The sequence below is a fragment of the Atta colombica genome, unplaced genomic scaffold (genome assembly GCF_001594045.1).
Source record: "Atta colombica isolate Treedump-2 unplaced genomic scaffold, Acol1.0 scaffold189, whole genome shotgun sequence".
NCBI lineage: Eukaryota > Metazoa > Arthropoda > Insecta > Hymenoptera > Formicidae > Atta > Atta colombica.
In genome coordinates this window covers 1,227,086-1,248,404 of record NW_017259281.1, presented here as the reverse complement: position 1 = coordinate 1,248,404, position 21,319 = coordinate 1,227,086, and the positions used below count along the sequence as shown (strand labels likewise).

At 27.5% G+C, this 21,319-nt stretch overlaps 3 protein-coding genes across 3 annotated transcripts in view; all 3 read right to left on the bottom strand.

Annotated features, from left to right (window-relative positions):
• LOC108686663 overlaps positions 1-9,110 on the bottom strand; it is a 17,858-nt gene extending 8,748 nt beyond the window's left edge. Inside the window, 4 exon segments of the mRNA XM_018192088.1 lie at positions 368-598; positions 7,141-7,296; positions 8,012-8,125; positions 8,784-9,110. Of these exon segments, the coding sequence (XP_018047577.1) occupies positions 368-598; positions 7,141-7,296; positions 8,012-8,125; positions 8,784-9,110 (828 nt within the window).
• A 3,977-nt stretch (positions 9,111-13,087) lies between these two features.
• Positions 13,088-14,649, bottom strand: LOC108686765 (odorant receptor 4-like). The gene is made up of 5 exons (XM_018192218.1): positions 14,527-14,649; positions 13,871-14,098; positions 13,611-13,724; positions 13,351-13,506; positions 13,088-13,138 (listed from the first exon to the last, which is right to left on the bottom strand). The coding sequence occupies exons 1-5, from the start codon at positions 14,647-14,649 to the stop codon at positions 13,088-13,090; spliced, it is 672 nt and encodes a 223-aa protein (XP_018047707.1).
• A 5,277-nt stretch (positions 14,650-19,926) lies between these two features.
• LOC108686763 (odorant receptor 22c-like) overlaps positions 19,927-21,319 on the bottom strand; it is a 2,245-nt gene continuing 852 nt past the window's right edge. Inside the window, exons 2-5 of the mRNA XM_018192217.1 lie at positions 20,692-20,922; positions 20,429-20,542; positions 20,177-20,332; positions 19,927-19,977 (exon numbers count right to left, since the gene is read on the bottom strand). Coding sequence (XP_018047706.1) covers positions 19,927-19,977; positions 20,177-20,332; positions 20,429-20,542; positions 20,692-20,922 — 552 coding nt within the window. The remainder of the gene's footprint in view (positions 19,978-20,176; positions 20,333-20,428; positions 20,543-20,691; positions 20,923-21,319) is intronic.

Genomic DNA, 21,319 nt, shown 5'->3' with positions numbered 1-21,319 from the left:
TATATATGTGTGTGTGTATGCGTATGTGTGTATATATATATAAACAATTATATAATAATATTATAATATCGTAATTAATATAATCGTTCTGATGTCTAACCTTAGCGCTCAAATATTCCCCAGCAAAGCAAAATATGAATGCTTCCATATTCATGACGAAATAAAATAAGAGGACTCTAATTATATTTTTCAAAACATCGGATCGACCGATTGACTGGAATATTAAGGAATATTATAAGAACAATGGAAAGATAAAATGCTGAATAATTAAAAGCACAAAATAATTCTCCTTTATTCTACAAATTCAGCAGTTCCTATAATGCATATTGCTCTTCATTGTAGATTTAAACAAAATTATAATACTTACTGCGAGAATTGTAGAACCTAAGCAGCAGATAATCAGAATATCCGATACGAAGAGCACCATCGCGATATATGAATACAGATGCTCGATATGCTCCGAGAAGATAATGATTTTCTGATGTTTTTTTATTATTTCTTTTACTGTGAAATGACTCGAGCTGTCCTTGTCTCTCTTCGGAACAATTCTCATCAAACTCTTACGCAGAATATCGATTTGACCGCCTATATGCAATATCTAAAATGTATACATTTTTTTATGAACTGTGCTAATGGATGTTGAGAAAAAATATTTTAATGCATAAATTTAATTAATGCCGTACAAAATATTTTAAAATTCAAGAAGCCGCATATGACAGAATGGTCTATATATTAGATGTAGTAAAAAAAAATCCATTATTTTTGCATGAAATTAAATGGAAAAATAATGGATTTCTTTTTGCTATACCTAATATTACTTTTTATATATAGACAATAACCAAACATTTCAATAAATTGATATTAATTGATTATTAATATATTAAGATTATTAAAATATCGAGAAATTAATATTATGAATAATAAAAATAATACATAGAAACAATATCTACTTATATAATAGAACTTACCAGATTTATGAGTAAAGCATTAAATACACCCATAACGTTGGAACACAGCAATAAATGAAAAAATTGGATAATTATGACAGATTCATATACGAATCTTTGATTAATGTCAAATGGCAAATCCATCTCTACAATGAGCAATCGTGTGGAAATGTTGGAAACATTGCCGCTATCCATGTGTTTTACAAAGATCTTGGTGCTAGTAAGAATTGCAGCTATCGAATAAAGAATCACCGTCATGTTAACGAAGCGCTCCGACAGTTTAGCATTGTATGTTGTGAATATACTGAATTTTGTGCTGGAACACTTTTCCCAATCAATCGCCATCATTGTTAATATCTTACTGAATGTTCTACAAAAATTTTGTTGGTTATAATCATGATAACAATCACAATGAAGCATTATGCAAATCATCGATGAAAAATTTATTGTTATGCAATAACTTTCGAGATGTGTGTCCATTTATCTTTTATTTTTGCATATAATAATTTATTTAATACAGCAATTGTTTTTAATTTTGTTAACGTTTGCAATTGCCGAATAAATCACTTTACCATTTAAAGTGGCAATTGTTGAAATAAAACGTAATGCTAAATTTATTTAATTAATTTAATTTTGATAGATTAAATAATGTTTAAAAGAAATTTTTCACTGATAATACTTATACTATGTATCTCACCACTGCGTATCTCACCGCTGTTTACACCAAAAAAGGACGAGTACAATAAAAAATCTCGTCATCGCCACTGCTAAACTTAAAATTATTATTATCTCGAAAAGTTCCATCAAATGAAAATGTTTTACAATGTATCGATATTGACCAATTTGCTCGAATACGATCGAAATAATCCAGAATAGTCTACGTAACAAAATGAACGATGTGTTTGGCCAAATGCCAAAGATACGAAACAAAATTTCGGTTGCTGCAGGGCTAACAGTATTCTTTGCTTTCATATTTCTATTGTTATTGCTTTCTTATTATTTTGCACTGTTAATATGTATCAAATCCGAAAAAGAATTTTAAAAAGACACAGTATTACAGAGAACACTTCATCGATCGTATGTTTATGATGCAGTGTCTTTGTACATACTAAGAGCTTGAAAGAGAACGAGAGTGCATTCTCTTATGAACCACTATTTATTAAATATTTTGATCGTAATGTGTACAGATTGCGTGTTATATGTTATTGTCGATAAAAAAAAATAAATTTCTGGATGACCGACGATTTTCCTTTCGAATTCTTGGATGAAACGGCAGTGTAGCTCATAATACATTATTTTCTTTAAAAATTCAAGCAACTACAGATAGCAACACGCGGAGTGTTCACAGGATGTTAAACTATGCTCAGTGACCGTAAGAAAAGTTTTGTATATCCGTGAATAAGAGAGAGTTTTTCGAGAAAGAGGATGGAGAAAGCGAAAGCTTTTCTTTTCTGAGAATTTATTTCCTCTATATTGAAAGATATTCTTCCTCGCGCATTATGTAAGTGCAGCTAGTGTGTACGCATTTACAATTCATTCTTCTGAAATATGTAAATCGCATAATTTTGGAAGAAGTTCTGGTGCACGTCAGATACAAGTTGCGTGCAATGATCGTGAATAAGTAAATCAGAAGCAGGAGATGGAGAACAAAATGCTGAGTGAAATTTTCTATTTCAGTAATAACGGCGTTCTTGACAAAGCATAGTACTTATAAGCTATAAACAGTATCTTAAAATACAAAAAGCTTATGTCAATCTTTGATAAATTGTTTTGATTGTTTTGATATTATAACATTGTGTCAGCGTTACAAAAATGTAAGCAAATATCTGTTTATGCAAAGGTGAACTAGATATATTATATGATAATTATTATTATCATTATTTTGAGCGTAAAAGAAAAATTGATTTAATTATAATTAAAATAAATGAAATATTTATAATATCATAATAAATAGTAATTGCTTTAATACTATTTATTATTAATTTTTTTCTTACGTATGTAAGAAAAATGTATTATAATTTTATACTATTAAAGGAAAGTAGAAGAATTGCAAACACATAAATGTAACTATTGTAGTATATTTGTAGTATATTCGAATTGAGATAACTTTTCTCCAATGCATCCTTATATAGTGTGGTACATAAGTCATGATCACAGAATGTACATACTTTTCATAATAAACATTGCATATTTTTAATGACTTTGTTGTATTGAAGAATGGAGAGATTTGCAAATTTTTAAGAAAACAAGGTTAGATAAAACTAATAATTATTCTTTTATTTATAGAAATCTTTATTTATTCAGTTATAATTGTAGATCTACGATTACAAAGTTGTATAAAGAAACAGAAAGTTAAGGTATTTTTAACCTCATTTATCCCTTTTTTTTTCTTCTTTCTTTGTTTCATGATAGGATAAGATCAGAACAACAAATTGTGAGATTTAAATGCAAAACGTCGTACGTACTGCAAGTATACAATATTAAAATAAAATACCACTCGAAAATAAAAAAAAACATTATCGGAAATCATAAAGAACAATGTTATGCATGAGAAAGAGAAAAGCAGTACAGGATTGTATATTGTTCAATTTCATTTAATAAACATTGCGTATCTTGAATTATCGATCTATACTTGACAGTCTGAATTTATATATTCTTATTCTCTATTAATACATAACATAAACACGCGTGCAAGTGTAACAAATAAAAGAAAATGGTAAGTAATACTTCAACGGATTTTGTTAATATTAATCTATGTGCAAATTTTCTAATAATTAAACAATACCTATTAACAATAACTGCTAACGCTAGTTAGAAATTGAATGTAAATATAATATAGCTTCAATACATCGCAAGTAGGACGGATATATAGGACCCTGAAGTTTTTATAATCTGTAATAACATTATTCGATTATTATAAAATATCAATGTACATAAAAATTAAATATTTAAATTAAATATTAATGTAAAAATTGATTTGTTTAGCATTTGACTTATTTTAATAATTTAAAACAATGTAAATATTATAATAAATGTTATAATAAATATTATTTCTTATTAATAAATAACGAGTATAAAAAAATATAGGACAAAAATAGAGCAAAAGGCAAAATGTAATATGCAAACATTTTAATAATTGAAATGCGGATATGTCTATATGTTTTTGTAAAACGGCGCGGACACAAACGGAGATGTTATTATGTTAAATACTAATCCCGACTGCCAAATATGTACGCTATTTCCATTTTCGTATTAAAAGTAAAATTATTTTGTATGTTGCTTTTGGTCTACGTAAATAAAATAATAAGAATCAGATATTTTTTAAAAATAAGTCATAAGTATAAGTCATAAGTTCTTAACTTTAATCTTCGCATTACTATTTTATTTACAGTTTCTTGGTTATAAAAAATATTTTATTCGAAATATTTTATATAATAAATTAGACCAATTATTAAAGTGAACAATTAAATTTCAACGCTTAAATAAAATTTGATTCTATTGACGTTTTTTATGTGGTTTTATTTGACAATTTAATGTGATTAAGGTTATATTTTATGTTTAAATTTTATTATAAAAAATTAAATTTTATTTTAATTGTTGTTAATTAAAATGTTTAGAGAACTGGCTATTACAAATCATTACGAATAAGTATATGTTGATTAATACACATAATACACATAATACAGATCTGATAAACACACATAATTCTCTAATTTCTTTATAATGTACCATAAATTTGTTAGACAATTAACTTTACAGTTAAAATTTTAACTGGAAATGAGTACACACAAAAAAATGAATTCTTTAAGAAATGCATAAATGCTTTAAAATTAAGAATTAACAATTTCCGATTAACAATAAATTATATAACGTAAAGTAAAATAAATTTTATTCTTAGCCCAAAATAAATTTTATTTCAATAAAAGAATAAAATTGCATTTGTTCAATATTAAATATGCTTATATTATATTGCATTATTTTTTCTTTTATTATATCTTTTGTCAACTTATTTCAAATCCTGAGTATGCTTTTAGGAACATCAAGACAGAAACCATTGCTGCAGTGACGATAACTTTGTAAATGAAGTACCACATTTATAGAGCATGCCAATGTGCACAAGCTCCCAAGGAAAAACTGAATTATACTCTCAAACTTGAATTATACTCTCTATTAATGTAACTCAAAGGTAAGTGAAATGCTGAGATTCTATCAATCTCCGTTAGCCATATTGCAAATAAGGATGCAAACAGACGGTCAACCTCGTCACAATGATAGAGAACATTGGCTGCATATACAGGCGAATCCGCCATGACGGATTCATTGCTCATCTCACCCATTTAACTTTGGGTAGCAGATCCGCGAATCCGCCACGGAAAATGCCCGCGTGTATAGACGCCTCTTCGTCACGTCGCAATGACAAAGCCGGCTGTTCGCGCATCCCCATTTACAATATAACTGACAGAAACATTAGGACGAGCTGAATATTTCATCCGCCCTTAAAGATTGAACCACATTTAGTGGAATATTTCACGAATAATGCAATAATTCACTTACAAAATCACTGTCAATCGTCATTCACTACACCCCACTTTTGACATCTTGATATACTAAAGGGCTCTTGTATACACTGTTGCCGGCGAATTTTCAAATTTATAATTCTTAATCCAAGAATAAATAGTTTGTAAGTAATGCGATTGAGTTTGTTAGAACCATATAATGATTTTAGAAAGAATAATTTTAAGAATAAAACATACTTTGTATAAATCTATTAATTTTGGTACAGTGAACATTTATAATTGAAGAGGATTTTATACTTAAATGAAAGTAAATAGCATTCAAGAATAAAAATATATGTGAATCAGGAATTCATATTTCTGTACATAAGACAAAAAAATATGATTTAATTAATTGAAACTATATAATATGTACTATATGTAGCTTATTTCAATTAATTAAATCATATTTTTTTGTGTTAAGTACTCATTTAATTTTGTATAAAGAGCTTTTTTATTGCCAAGTTTGATTTGGAGGATGCCAAAACCACAAAGCGATACTTTAGGATTTGTAAAAAATTTTCCTAGCCATAAAAACGTTTTATAATTCAATTAAATACAATTTTTAAAGATCCTGTAAAAGATTCCAACTGATCTTGTTCTGGGTAAACAGACCTACAATTTGAGAGGAGCAATCTATTTAAACACTTGGAACCTTATTAAAATCAACCTTGTATTCGAAATTTGGTAATCTTTTCATTGGTAATCTTTTAATTGGGCTGTATTTCTTAAAGCATATATCATAGAGTTAAATGAATTATTGCATCGTGTTCAACAATCAAAAAAATATACAATATCCTTTTAAAATCTGGTTTAAGCCATTTTTGTATCAAATTAAATATATTAAGGAAAATCGAAACTTTGATTAAAAAATCATTCACTAAGCGATCTCCAAATTGTTAATAATATTTGATAAAAATTTAAGGGTGTTCTTTTGGCATAAAATGGAAGCTTTTGAGCTAAGTGCTCGATTAAAAAAAAAAATTTTTTTTTGGCAGTCTAATGTACATGCATCTATATCATAATTAATAATTATTTAACCTGGGCGTCGAATTTTTTCCAAACACAAACGCAATTAAACTACTGGAATAATATCACAAATTAAATTAAATTGACAAGCAAGTTTTGATGTTCAATCTCATCATATTAGGAGGTATCATATTAGGAGGATGTTAATGTGCTGAAAAACTTTACATAAATTCATTGCGAAAAATATTATCTTGGCCGAAATTTGAACCCGAATCTCTTGTTTTCCATACGAGCGTCCTAAGCCATTAGACTATCGAGGTCTTACGTTTAATTGCGTTTGTAAGTTCAGAAAAAATTCCACTCGCAGTTTGAATAACTACAAAATATAATACATATATATGTACATATATAATATATAATAAATAATTCACTTTGAATTATTTAGGCATTGAAAGATCTAGCTTTGACCGTTATAAGATTGAGTATGCTTACTTATTATTAGTATTTAATTTCATTATAGTCTTAATAAAATCATTTATTATTGTAATTGATAATATTATTTTATTTTATTTTATTTTAAAAAGAGTAAGCTCACTTTATATTTATAGATAATTATGGACAAAATAATTATTTATGCAAAATCTGTACGTATAAATATGAAATAGACTTACACTAGTAAATCGTTCCAAAGACAAATTCATTATCTTTCCAACTGTAATTGTTAACTGATTTTGCGACCTCATTATCAAAAATAACATAGTTCGATTGGTTCTAGAATCTAATTCGTACCAGAGGGAAGCATAGGCAGCATCTCCGATGCTTTTACTCTATTAAATAATTATTCTTGTAACATTTATATATGACAGATTAATAATTAGCAAATATTTTGAAAAACATGTATGATGCGAAAATATATTTCAGATGAAAATGAAACGTTTTCGTGAGAGGTATTTATTTTAGTAACGTTTGTGTTTTTTCATAAAAGCATTAAAAAGATATGAAAATTACTCTACTTTTCTAAATAGAATTATATAATTTTTTAATAATATAATCTCTCTAATTATTCTGTATGTAAAAATATTAAAATGTAAATATCAAAAAAATTATTAGTTTATAAGATATTTTATATCATATTCTGGCATTACATGACATAAAATATTAAATGTTTCATATACTACTTTTTAATAACCATAAATTAATACTTTCATGAACAAAATAATTAAAAAATATTTTGTAGAGAAATCATTTTAAAAGTGGAGGACCTTCATGTCTTTTTGATTTACCCATCAATAAAAAACAACATGAATCAAATTCGTTCTCTCTCGAAATAGTTTTATTTTCATTTGAAACATTTTTTACATACGCATTTTTCAAGATATGTTTAAGATATTTAAAATGGGATTCTGTGTGTGTGTGTGTGTGTGTGTGTGTGTGTGTGTGTGTGTGTGTGTGTGTGTGTGTGTGTGTGCGGATATACAAACAATTATGTGTGTATAATGATATTATATTATCATGATTAATATAATCGTTCTGATGTCTAACCTTAGCGCTCAAGTATTCCCCAGCAAAGCAAAATATGAATGCTTCCATATTTATGGCGAAGTAATATAAGAGGACTCTAATTATATTTTTCAAAACGTCGGGTCGACCGATTGACTGGAATATTAAGAAATATTCTAAGAGTAACGGAAAGGTAACAAAATGCTGAATAATTAAAAGCATGAAATAGTTCTCCTTTATACAAATTCAACAGCGGTTCCTATAGGTATATATTGCTTTTCATCGTTGATTTAAACAAAATTATAATACTTACTGCGACAATTGTAAAACCTAAGCAGCAGATAATCAGAATATCCGATACAAACAGCACCATCGCGATATACGAATACAGATGTTCAATATGCTCTGAGAAGGTAATGATTTTCTGATGTTCTTTTATTACTTCTTTTACTGTGAAATGACTCGAGCTGTCCTTGTCTTTCTTCGGAATAATTCCCAGCAAACTCTCACGCAGAATATCAATTTGACCGCCTATATGCAATATCTAAAATGTATACATTCTTTTATGGAACTATTGTGTTAATGTTGAGAAAAAATATTTTAAAACATAAATTTAATTAATGCCGTACAAAATATTTTAAAATATTAAAAAAGCAGCAGAATGGTCTATATATTATTTTTTATAATATGGACAATAATCAAATATTTCATCAATAAATTGATATTAATCACAAATTATTAAAATATCAAAAAATTAATATTATGAATAATAAAAATAATACATAGACACAATATCTATTTACATAGAACTTACCAGATTTATGAGAAAAGCATTGAATACGCTCACAACATTAGAACACAACAAGAAATGAAAAAATTGGATAATTATGACAGATTCATATACGAATCTTTGATTAGCGTCGAATGGCAGCTCCATCTCTAAAACGAACAATCGTGTGGAAACATTGGAAGCATTGCCATCATCCACGTGTTTCACAAGGATGTGAGTGTTACAGAGAATTACAGCTATCGAATGAAGAATTATCATCATGTTAACAAAGCGCTCCGACAGTTTGGCATTATACGATGTCACGAACATACTAAATTTTGTGCTGGAACACTTTTCCCAGTCAATTGCCATCATCGTTAATATCTTACTGAATGTTCTACAAATAATTTTATTGGTTATAATCATAAGCCCGCAATGAAGCATTATGCAAATCATTGATGAAAAATTTATCGTTATGCAGTAAGTTTCGAAATGTATGTCCATTTATCTTTTATTTTTGTATATAATAATTTGTTCAATACAGCAATTGTTTTTAATTTTGTTAACGTTTGCAATTGCTGAATAAATAACTTTATCATCTAAAGTGGCAATTGTTGAAATAAAACGTAATGCTAAATTTATTTAATTAATTTAATTTGGATAAATTAAACAATGTTTAAAATAAATTTTTCACTGATAGTACTTATACTATGTATCTCACTATTGCGTATCTCACCGCTGCTTATACCAAAAAAGGACAAGTACAATAAAAAATCTCGTCATTGTCACTGCTAAACTTAAAATTATTATTATCTCGAAAAGCTCCATCAAATGAAAATGTTTTACAATGTATCGATATTGACCAATTTGCTCGAATACGATCGAAATAGTCCAGAATAGTCTACATAACAAAATGAACGATGTATTCGGCCAAATGCCAAAGATACGAAATAAAATTTCTGTAGCTGGGCTAACAGTATTTTTTACTTTCATATTATATATTATTATTATTATTTTCTTATTATTTTGCACTGTTAATATGCATCGAATCCGATAAGAGAAAAAAAACAAGAGTTACGAAAAACAATTGATAGATCGTATGATGTGCACGATGTAATGTCTTTGTACAAACTGAGAGCTTGAAAGAGAACGAGAGTAGAGGCACCCTCTCACATGGCTTATTAAATATTTTGATCGCATATTAAATATTTAAATGTGTACAGATTGCGTGTATATTGTCGATAAAAAAAATTAAATTTCCGGATGATCGACGTTCTCCCTCTCAAATTCTTAGGCAAATTCAATGGCAGTGTAGCTCGTAATGCATTATTTTCTTTAAAAATTCAAGCAATAACAGATAGCAACACACGCGACATTCACAGAACGTTAAACTATGCTCGGTAACTGTAAGAAAAGTTTTGTATATCCGTGAATAAAAAAGACTTTTTCGAGGAAGAGGGTGGAACAAGTGAATATTTTTCTCTTTCCAAGAATATTTTTCTCTTTCTCTTTTATTTCCTCAATATTGAAGGATATTTTTCCTCACTCATTATAAGTGGCTAGTGTGCACGCGCATTAACAATTCATTCTCCTGAAATATGTAAATCGTATTATTTTGGAACTCTGATGCATGTTAGATTTAGGTTGCGCAATGTTTGTGAAGAAGTAAGTCAGAAGCAGGAAACGGAGAACGAAGTGCTGAGTGAAGTTTTAAATTCCAGTAGTAAATGGAATTACTTGCAAACGACAAGCATAATACTTATAAGCAATAAATTAACCGGATTTATAATAGATTTTTAAGCCATAAGAAATGGATAAATCACATCGATTATTCTTTTTGCATTCGGTTGTAATTGGTTAATTTCTTATGAGTTTTATCATCTATTGTAGATTTGGACTAAAGGACATTGTAAAATGTAAAGAGCTTATGTATCTTCGATAAAAGATTGTAATAAATAAATGTTATAATGACAATATTATAAAAATGTAAAGTAATATCTGTTTATGCGAGTAGAGTATTGGTTAAGTAATTATTATTATCAATATTTTAATCGTGAAAAATTAATCGATTTAATTATATCAGAAATATAAATAGTATATTATTTATAATACCATAAGAGCAATAATTTGTTTAATACTGTTGTTTAGTACTGAGTTTTTTTATTATATATTTTATAATTTTACTGTGATTAGAGTATATGTATTATGATATTAGAGGAAAGTGGGAGAATTGCGAATATGTGATAAACACAAATGATACTGTTGCAGTATATTCGAGTTGTGGTAACTTCTTATTTCTCCAATAATAGTCTGATATATGCCTAATGCTGTACTATAACTTGTGATCATAGAATCTACACGCTTTTCGAAATACTCTAAGGTAAACGTCCCAATGATCGGACGTGTTCCTATTGTCCGGACTTACACATAATTTATTATTATTAATTTCAAATGATCTTTTTATTGTAATTTAGTTATATTTAAAAAAATTATTATTTGCAATTAAATTATAATATTATAATATTATATTTAAAAAAATATTTGAGATTAATAATATTAAATTTTATTTAAGTATAGATACATGTCCGATTACTGGGATGTTTACCTTATACATTTTCGATGACTTTGCTGTAGAGAAGAGTGAAGAGAATTGCAGATGTTTAAGGAAAATTTAATTAAATAAAATTAATAATTATTTATTACTTACATTGTGGAAATTTTTTGTTAAAGAATTGTCTATATCGTGTAATAATCAATTTTTATATATTATTAATATAAAATAATTTTAAATTAAAAAAATAAAAACTTGATATTATTTTTCATGGCGACGAGAAATTTCATATGACTAAAGTTTTGTTTTTTTTTAAATTGTCGTAAACTGTCGAAGGGAAATTTATTCTTCAGGATAAACCCGAACGAAGTTGATATATTAAAATTATCACTTTTTGATCGAGATATAGATTATTGTGGCCGTTGTGCAAAGACTCATAATTATAGCATTCGAAACACTGTGATCGATTAACTATATTCGTGTGCATGCTAAACAGATCTTTCGAATCTTCTTTTATTCAATCCATGGCTATTATAAGATATCACGAAATATTTTATATAAAAAAAATGATTTCTGAATAACTTTATAAAATAAGTTCAAGCCGTTTATAGTTTATTATTTGATACTGTATTGCACAAAAAAAAGCGATATAGAGAATAATTAGGTTAATTCATTGATGATTCCAAAAGAGAATCAGTTTGAATAGCAATAGACTGTACGCTAAAGAGTTGCTGAAATTATTCATCAAATCCATTAGCTCGTTGCATGCGACGAAGAAATATGAAATAAACGTATATATATCGACATATCATAACGACAATTAATTTCACGAATCAAAACAATTTATGCGAAATGGTTTACAACATGTCGATTCAGATATTATATTAAGATTCGAAGTACAAATTTTATAGAGAAATGCTGTACTCGTAGCAACGTAAAATTGTGAAAAAAAGAATTTATTATGATATCAATGATTTTATATAATAATATAAGACATCGAATATTAGATTTGCCGTGTTTCCTTAATTTTACGAAAAATATTGTGATATATAATTCACTAAAGAACGCAAAAGCATATTCACAATTGACCGAAAACAATTAATCATTAAATGTTCTCTTGAAAGCAGGCATAAAATAACACTTAATACATATTCTAAAAGTATAGATGTGGATTTAATTCCATAGATGTTAAATATAATTCTGTCAACATTCGATGAGACTTATATAAACATTACAAGGTTAAGAATTTACACCTATAATTTTTGAATGTACAACTATAGATCTACAATTATGAAACTTTAAAAGTTATCAGAAATTTACAAAATTTGTGTCCTTGTTTTATCTCTTTCTTATTCTTCTTTTTTTTTTCTTGACAAAGTAACACGAGATAGCGACGAATTATGAGACTTAAAAATGCAAGACGCCACGTGCACAGCAAATGCATAATGTACGAATGGAAGACTCGAGGAAAAATGAAAGAAAAATTGTCAGAACTTGTAAAGTCACGGTAACGTTGCCAAGTAGAAGGAGAGAAAGTAGCACGGTGTTTCATTGTTCATCAATTAATAAACATTTCGAGTTATTGATCTATTGCTTGATCTACAATTTTGAGTTTATTCTTACTACCAAAACGCATACACGCAAGTATGTAACACATATGGAAAAAAATGATAAGTAATACTATAATAATTTTCGACATTTTTAAATTATGTGCAAATTTTTTTAAGACTAAACAATATCAAATTACTAGTTATTAACATTCATTAAAAATATAATGTAAATAGAATGCAGTTCCGCTTCAATACATTGCAAGTAGAACTGATATATAGGAGGCTGAAGCTTTTACAATCTGTAAAAGTATTATTTGATTATTATAATATATATGTATATATACAACGAAAATTAATTCAAATAATAGTTTATTTACAATTTAAGAAGGGAAAACAAATTTTTTGCTTTTTATTTATTCTAGATAATTATTAATAGAATATCTTCTCAGTGTAAAATATGCGTTTAAAAGTTTTACGTGTAAAATGATGTATCTCTCTGAGATAAACTTACAGTGGTAAATTGTCCCAAAGACAAATTCATTATCCTTCCAATTGTAATGGTTAATTGATTTTGCGACCTCATTATCAAAGATAATATAATTCGACTATCTCTAGAATCTGATTCGTACCAGAAGGAAGCGTAAGCAGCATCTCCGATGCTTTTGCTCTATTGGAGCAAATGGAGAATTAATGGATCTTATAATTTTGAAAACGAATTACGTAATATTCTGCTTATTTATTGCAAACCATATATTCGTCTCAATAACTAACCTTAATACTTAAATATTCTCCAGAAAAACAAAAGATGAATGCCTCCATATTTATAACGACATAAAACAAAAAGTTTCTGATTATACTTTCTGAAGCATCAGGTCGACCGATCGACTGGAATATTAAGAAATGTCCTAAGAGGAATGGAAAAGTGATAAGGTAATGAATACTTAAAGGAATTAGTGCTCTTTTATTCTGCAAAATTCTATAATGTATATTTCTCTTTACCGTAGAATTATACAAAAATATATAATACTTACCGCGACAATTGTAAAACCCAAACAACAGATAATCAACGAATCCGATACGAACAATACCATAGCGATATATGAATACAAATCTTCAATGTACTTTGAAAACGTAATGATTTTCTGATGTTCTCTAATTGCTTCTTTCGCCTCAAAGTGACTTGGATTTTTGTCATTCTTCGGAAAAATTTCCTTTAAGTTTTCGCGAAGAATATCGATTTGGCCTCCTATATGTAGTATCTGAAATACACATTATTTTTAATTGTCATATTTAAATGAAATTGCGAGAAAAAGATTTTTAATCAATTATGTAAAAAAAGCGTTAAAGTTGGAATGTTGGAATATTAATTTTATATGTAATTTATTTTAAATATATGCTTCAAAAGACTACATGCCGATTACTTTCAAATTTGAAATAAATATAATATTTAAATTATTTAAATTTCTTATTTAAATTAAACATATCCTGCATATAATCTTTTAAAATTTTATAATCAGCATAAATTAAGAATTCCATAAACTATTTTTGATAATGTATAAAACAATACATGTACATTCGATTAATCAACTGATGGATCAATAAAATATCAAGATTAATTTTAATAAATAGTAGAAATAATAAATAATAACATTAATGATAACAATATTTTTTGCACAGCAAGATTCACCAGATTTATAAGCAGGGCATTCAACAAGCAGTTTGCATCGGCACATAACAACGAAAAAAAGAATTGAGCAATTATGATTAATTCATATACGAATCTTTGATTAGCATCAAATGGTAGATCCATATCTATAATGAACAATCGTGTAGAAATGTTGGAAGCTATATTGTCATCCGCATGTTTTAGAAAAATCTTGCTACTCATAAGAAGTACAGTTGTCGAATATAGAATCACTGTCATATTAACAAAGCGCTGTGACAGTTTGGCATTACATATCGCGAACATACTGAATTTCGTGTTAAAACACTTTTCCCAATCAATTGCCATCATTATTAGTATCCTGTTGAACGTTCTACGAATAGTTTTCAATGGTCATAATCAATGAAGCGTTAAAAAAAACATCGATGAAAAATTTATTGTTGCGCAATAAATTTACAGATGCGTGTCCTCTCATTTTTTTTATCGCGTATAGTAGTTAATTTATTAGCAATTTGTCTTTAATTTAGTTTCGTTCACATTGCATTTGTCAAATAATTTATTTTACAGACCAACGTAATAATTGTCGAATTAAGATGCAATTTTATATTATTTATTTAACTAGGCTAAATGGTATAATTAATTATAATTAAATAAAATAATCTTAAACAAATTTTTCACCGATCTGATAGTGCATATCAATATGTGTCACCGATCTTGCTTATCTCACCGCTGTTTACACCAAAAAATGACAAGTTTAATTAAAAATATTGTGTACGTCATTGTTGAACCCAAAATATGCATTATCTCGGTAAACTCAATCAAATGGAAATGCATTATGATATATCGATATTGTAAAATTTGCTCGATTATGATTAAGATAGTCCAGAGTAGTCTACACAACGAAGCACACGACATATTTGGCCAAATGCCAAAAATTCGGAACCAAATTTCTATAGCTGGGCTAACAATATTCCTTACTTTCATATTTCTATTATTTTTTTATTATTGTACACTGTTAATATGCATCGAGAAGAGAATGTTTACAAGAAGCACAGTGTTACAAGAAACACTTGAATGATCGTATGATGTGCACGATATAGTGTTTCTATACAAACAGAACTTGAAAGAGACCGGGAGTGGTGGATACTCTCCTATGAGCCACCGCTTATTAAATATTTTGATCGGAACGTACACATATTGCGTACACTATTGTGGATAAAAAATAAAAGTTTTCAGGTGGACGACCCTGTCCCTCTCGAATTCTCGAGCGAAACAATGAAGTAAAAGGCAATGCATTATTTCCTTTAAAAATTCAAGTGACAGCAGATAGCAACCATAGCACGTGCAAACGTGGACAGAATATAGTATTAAAATCATGTTCGGTGATCATAAGAAAAGTTTTGTATTTCCGTAAATGGGGGAGAATTTTTTGAAGAAGAGAAAAGATTGAACAGACGAAAGAGATATTTTTTTTTTTAAGATTTTATTTTCTCAATATCAAAGAATATTCTTCCTTGTACCTTACAATAAGTGTATGGCCAGCGTTCACTACTATTATTCTGAAATATATAAATCGTACAATTTTGGATATAACTCTAATGAAAAAAGTAAACCAGGAAGACGAGAAAGCAAACTGCTGAGTAAAGTTTTATATTTGAATAGCAACGGAGTTGAGTGAAATTTACGGAATAACAAAGTTACTCGTAAATGACAAGTATTGTACAAGTTATAAAAAAAAAGATTATAAAATGTGAAGATCTTACGTTAATCTTTCAGAAAAGATTGTTTAATAGTCATTACAATACCATTTAAGCATTAATAAAACTCTGAAGTAACATTTGATTATGTAATAAGAAGGAATATTTATAATAATGTAATTTATATTTTTTCAATTTTTTATTTTACATGTAAAAGAAAAAATAAATAATTTAATTATATTAAATGTAAATACAATATTATTTGAAGTATCATATAAAATAACAATAATAATAACTTCTTTGTATTGTATATTTATATTTTTTTATTACTCTTATGATACTTACAAATAAAATAATATTCCTTATATTAAAACAATTAATAAATTACAAATGGGCTTTTAGAAATCGGCGCTATAATAATTGTGGGTTTATTTCAATTAAAACAATCCTCTATAAATAATATATTTGTCGAACATTTCGGCTAATTTCTAGCCTTTATTTCTAACCTTTAATTCTAGCCTCAACGAATGTATTACATAAAAATCTTCATCTTGTGATTACACATCAAATTCCCCATAAGTCCCATCAGTTAATAAACTGGATGATCAACGATATTTGACCTTAAATATAATAAATAAATATTAAAATCGAAAAATATTAAAAAACTTACAAGAATTGCTGTGAAGATTTACCTCAGGAGTACATCAAATACAAATTAGTCCTAATACCATAGTTGTTATAACGCAAATTCTTTTTCTCGTGAATTGAAATTTAAAACGAAATGACGATAATTAAATAAATATAATATATATATTGTATAAGACGATGATGTTCATGCTGCAGTGTTAATCGTAATGAAAATGTATTATTTTTAGCTATAAGCTTTTAGTCATCGATCAAAAAACAAAAATATGAAGAATTAAGTAACTCAGTGTCTTTCTTTTTAAATTAATATCATTCTTTTATCGCTTGATGTTTATCATTTCTGATATTAGTCTTTTATTATAATTACATTCTTTGTCTAATATTTGAACGTTATTCCAATCAAAACATGATTTTGATATGTCCTATGATTCGTGACAACGAATCCGAAGAATTGGTTTTATTTTTATTGATGATTTTTGTGATCGAAAATCCTCGTTTTTGTCTATATGTTTATCCAACATAAGACACATCATATTTTTCGATTCTAATTCATTTATTATATTTAAGGTAAAGTATCGTTGACTTCCAGCTTATAAGTATCCTTATTACTTTAAGTTATTAAATTTAAGTTATTAATTATTAAGTTATTAAACTTTAAGTTATGGGAAATTTGATATCGGAGTATAATAAAGGATAAAGATTAGGATAAAGATTTTTATGGATTTTATATAATAAATTCGCTGATGAAGGCTAGAAGTTAACGGAAACTTTCAACAAATATATTATTTATAAAGGATTGTTTTATCATCAATCGAAATAAACATACAATTATTACAGCGCCGATTCCTAAAAGTTCCGTTTGCTAATTATCTTTTCCTAAAAGTCCCGTTTGTAATTATTAATTATCTTCTATGATTTTATATTATTATTTCAATTTTTATTTTAATTATTACTTTGATTTTATACTATAACTTGATATTATCATGATTTAATTATCTAATTTATAGTCTCTATACACTAAAGAAGGCGGGAAAATAAATTGTTTGATGGTTCACGGTAAATTTTACATATTTGGATTATTTTGAATACAAAAGCGGAAAATGATGATAAAGATGCATTTTAGTCAATGTATTATATTTTAATGTATATTAATCAATGCATTCTCATAATTTATATAATTTCTTCCAATAAAATCTGTTATAATATCGAGATTATGTGAAGCAACATAGACAATTAAGAATTGTTTATTAGCATTAAGTTCATTTTAAAGCAAGTACAAATATTAAATTTACTATAGATAAAGATATATAAGTAAAGATACTATAAGTAATAAGTATTTATTATAAGTAAAGATATATAAGTTTATTAAAAGCATAAGAAAATACCATATAGAACACAGAGGAAGTCTTTCGAGAACAAATCGCATCGTTATTAGAATAGTCGAATTACAAGCGATTCTAGTTAAATCATTCTTTTTTAGAGATGATGAATATTTAAAATATACAAAAATAAACTGTAGCCATAAAGAAATTAAAAGGTTTTTAAATTATTATTAACTAAATACAATTTTAACTTGTGCGTGCATGTATGTGCGTACATCTTTTTTCTACAAATTATTTCAATTACGATGATAAATCCTCTTAGGATAAATCCTCAAATGACAGTAACTGATGTACAATATTAAAGTTATTACCTTCAATATTAAGCAAAATTATGCTGAGACTGTAGGTCACTACGATGATTACATGAAGACCAATAATTGATTTTGAAACACGATGTGACAGATTAGCGATGTTCATCGTCATGTGAATGCTGAACAGATCTCTTGCTTTCTGTTTAATCCACAGTTATCATTAAGATATAATCGCGGGACTTTGTATGGGAAAAACTGAATAATTTCGGAATAATTTTATAAAATAATACTTTATCATTTAATACTTTTATTGCATGAAAAAGAAGCACTTTATAGAGTCATCAGGCTAATTCATCGTTAGGTCTAGAAGATGGTTAATTTGAAGAGCAATCAGCTGTGCACTAATCAATCTACACATAACACTTAAAAAATATTTATTTAATATTTTTATATAAAATGAATATTTAAAAAATGTTTTAAAAACATTGTTTGTTCGATTGGAAAAGAACTGCTCAAATTATTCATCAATTCTTCAACTCATTACAACATTAATGTGATGGTACAATACAAAGTAAATATACCGATAAACTTTAACAATAATTAATTCAACAAAACAAAATAATTTATGCAAAATGGCACATCACGTCAAGCCAGATGTCAAAGATGACGAATAACGAATTTTATAAAGAAACTTCTTCGAAGCAATCATTTGCGTAATTGCGAGAACAAAGAATTCTCTATCAACGACTTACAAAGCATCAAATATTGACATATGTATTTTCCTTGAAATATCGTGAAATAATCTGCTGAAAACTGAAACATAAAATACTTCGCACGTAATTGACAGAGAGCGATAAATCATTAAAAACTTGTTTGACATCACACATAAGATACACAATTATAGATTTATGTTTACAAAATTGTAAAGAGAAACATAAAGTTTACAATTCGTTCTCCCGTTTTATCGCTATCCACTTTTTTTTTCTTTCTCGATAGGATAACAATGATAGTGATGAATTATGAAGATTAAAAATTCAAAACGACGTGCGAGTATATAATGTTCGACTGGAAGACCCGTAAAAAAATATAAGAGGAAAATTGTAGGGACTTGCAAAGTGGAGCGAACAATACCAGGCAGGAGGAGAAAATAGCATGGGGTTGCATTGTTCGACCATATTTAATAAACACTTCGTATCCCGACATTATCGATCTACTGCCTGACTGCTCGGGCTTATTCTAACTCTTATATGAAATACACATGCAAATGAACAATGCATACATGCAAGTAAGTGTATGCCATGGAAGAAAATGTAACAGGTAACAAGTAATAATAAAACGTCACTTTTGTCACTTTTAATTTATGTGCAAATTTTGTTGTTACTAATCAAACTACCAGTTGTTAAAGGTAATTACAAAAATTTTTTATAATTGAATGTAGTTTCACCTTTCTCAATACATTGCAAGGAGGACCGATATATAAGAAGCTGAAGCTTTTACAATCTATAAGAGTATTATTATAATTATTATAAAATATCAATATAAAAAATATAAATATTTAAATTCAATTTGTTATTTCATTTGTTTTAATAATGTAATACAATATAAATATTGCAGCATTCAAAACAGATAATTTTCAGCATAAAATCTGTGTTAAAAAGTTTTACATATAAAGCAAGTTAACTTGCTGAGATAAACTTACAGTACTATATTGTCCCAAAGATAAATTCATTATCTTTCCTATTGTAATGGTTAATTGATTTTGCGACCTCATTATCAAGGACAATATAATTCGACTGTCTCTAGAATCTGATTCGTACCAATGGGAAGCGTATGCAGCATCTCCGATACTTTTGTTCTATTAAATAATGGATCTTGTAGCTTTTATACACAAAATCAATTATGTAATATTCTACTATTTATCATGAACAATATGTTGATCCCAATATCTAACCTTAGCGCTCAAATATTCTCCAGCGAAACAATATACAAACGCTTCCACATTTATAACAATATAAAATAAGAAGTTTTTGGTTATACTTTTCATAGCATCGGGTTGATCGATCGACTGGAACATTAAGAAACTCCTAAGAGCAATGGAAAAGTAGAAAAGTAATGAATAATTAAGGGTACGAATTAGTGCTTTTCTAATTTACATAAATTTAACAATGATTTTTATATCCTTTGTTTATCATGAAATTAATCAAAGTTGCTTACTGCAATCATGGTAAAACCTAAGCAGCAGATAATCAGAGTATCTGATACGAATAGCACCATCGCAATATACGTGTATAGATCTTCGATGTGCTCTGAAAATGTGATGATTTTCTGATGCTTCTTGATTATCTTCTTTACCGTAAAAAGACTAGGATTACACTTTCCATTCTTTGGAAAAACTTCCTTTAATCCTTCTCGAAGAATATCAATTTGTCCGCCTATATGCAATATCTAAAATATATATTCTTCTTAAGAGTCACTTAAAGCTTAAGAGTCACTGGAAGCCGTGAAAAAAATATTTTAATGCTTGAATTCAATTTAGGTTACACAAACTCTTAAAATTTTTAAGCTTTAAGAAGCAGCATAAATCAAAATTAGCTATTAATTATTTTTAATCATGTAGACAATAAATACATATATGTATATACAGATTGTTCTCTACTGATTCCTACAGATCAGTAAGTGTGGATGCCTATCTGCCAATGGGCAAGCGTTATTGATAATGCGGAATAAGATTAAATCGCAAGTCCGGTGGAGAATGAAACAAGAGAAATTGAATTTTACATTTTTCTGGTATAATGTAAAATTCAATAATATAATATAAAATATGTATTTAATCATATAAATA

Excerpts from the sequence above, each read along its gene's own strand:
- LOC108686765 (XM_018192218.1), bottom strand. The coding sequence starts at position 14,649 with ATGGATCTACCATTTGATGCTAATCAAAGATTCGTATATGAATTAATC. Across the intron at positions 13,507-13,610 it reads GAGAATATTTAAGTATTAAG|AGCAAAAGCATCGGAGATGC; the intron begins GTTAGTTATTGA and ends TTGCTCCAATAG. Across the intron at positions 13,139-13,350 it reads CTTTGGGACAATTTACCACT|ATTGTAAAAGCTTCAGCCTC; the intron begins GTAAGTTTATCT and ends ATACTTTTACAG.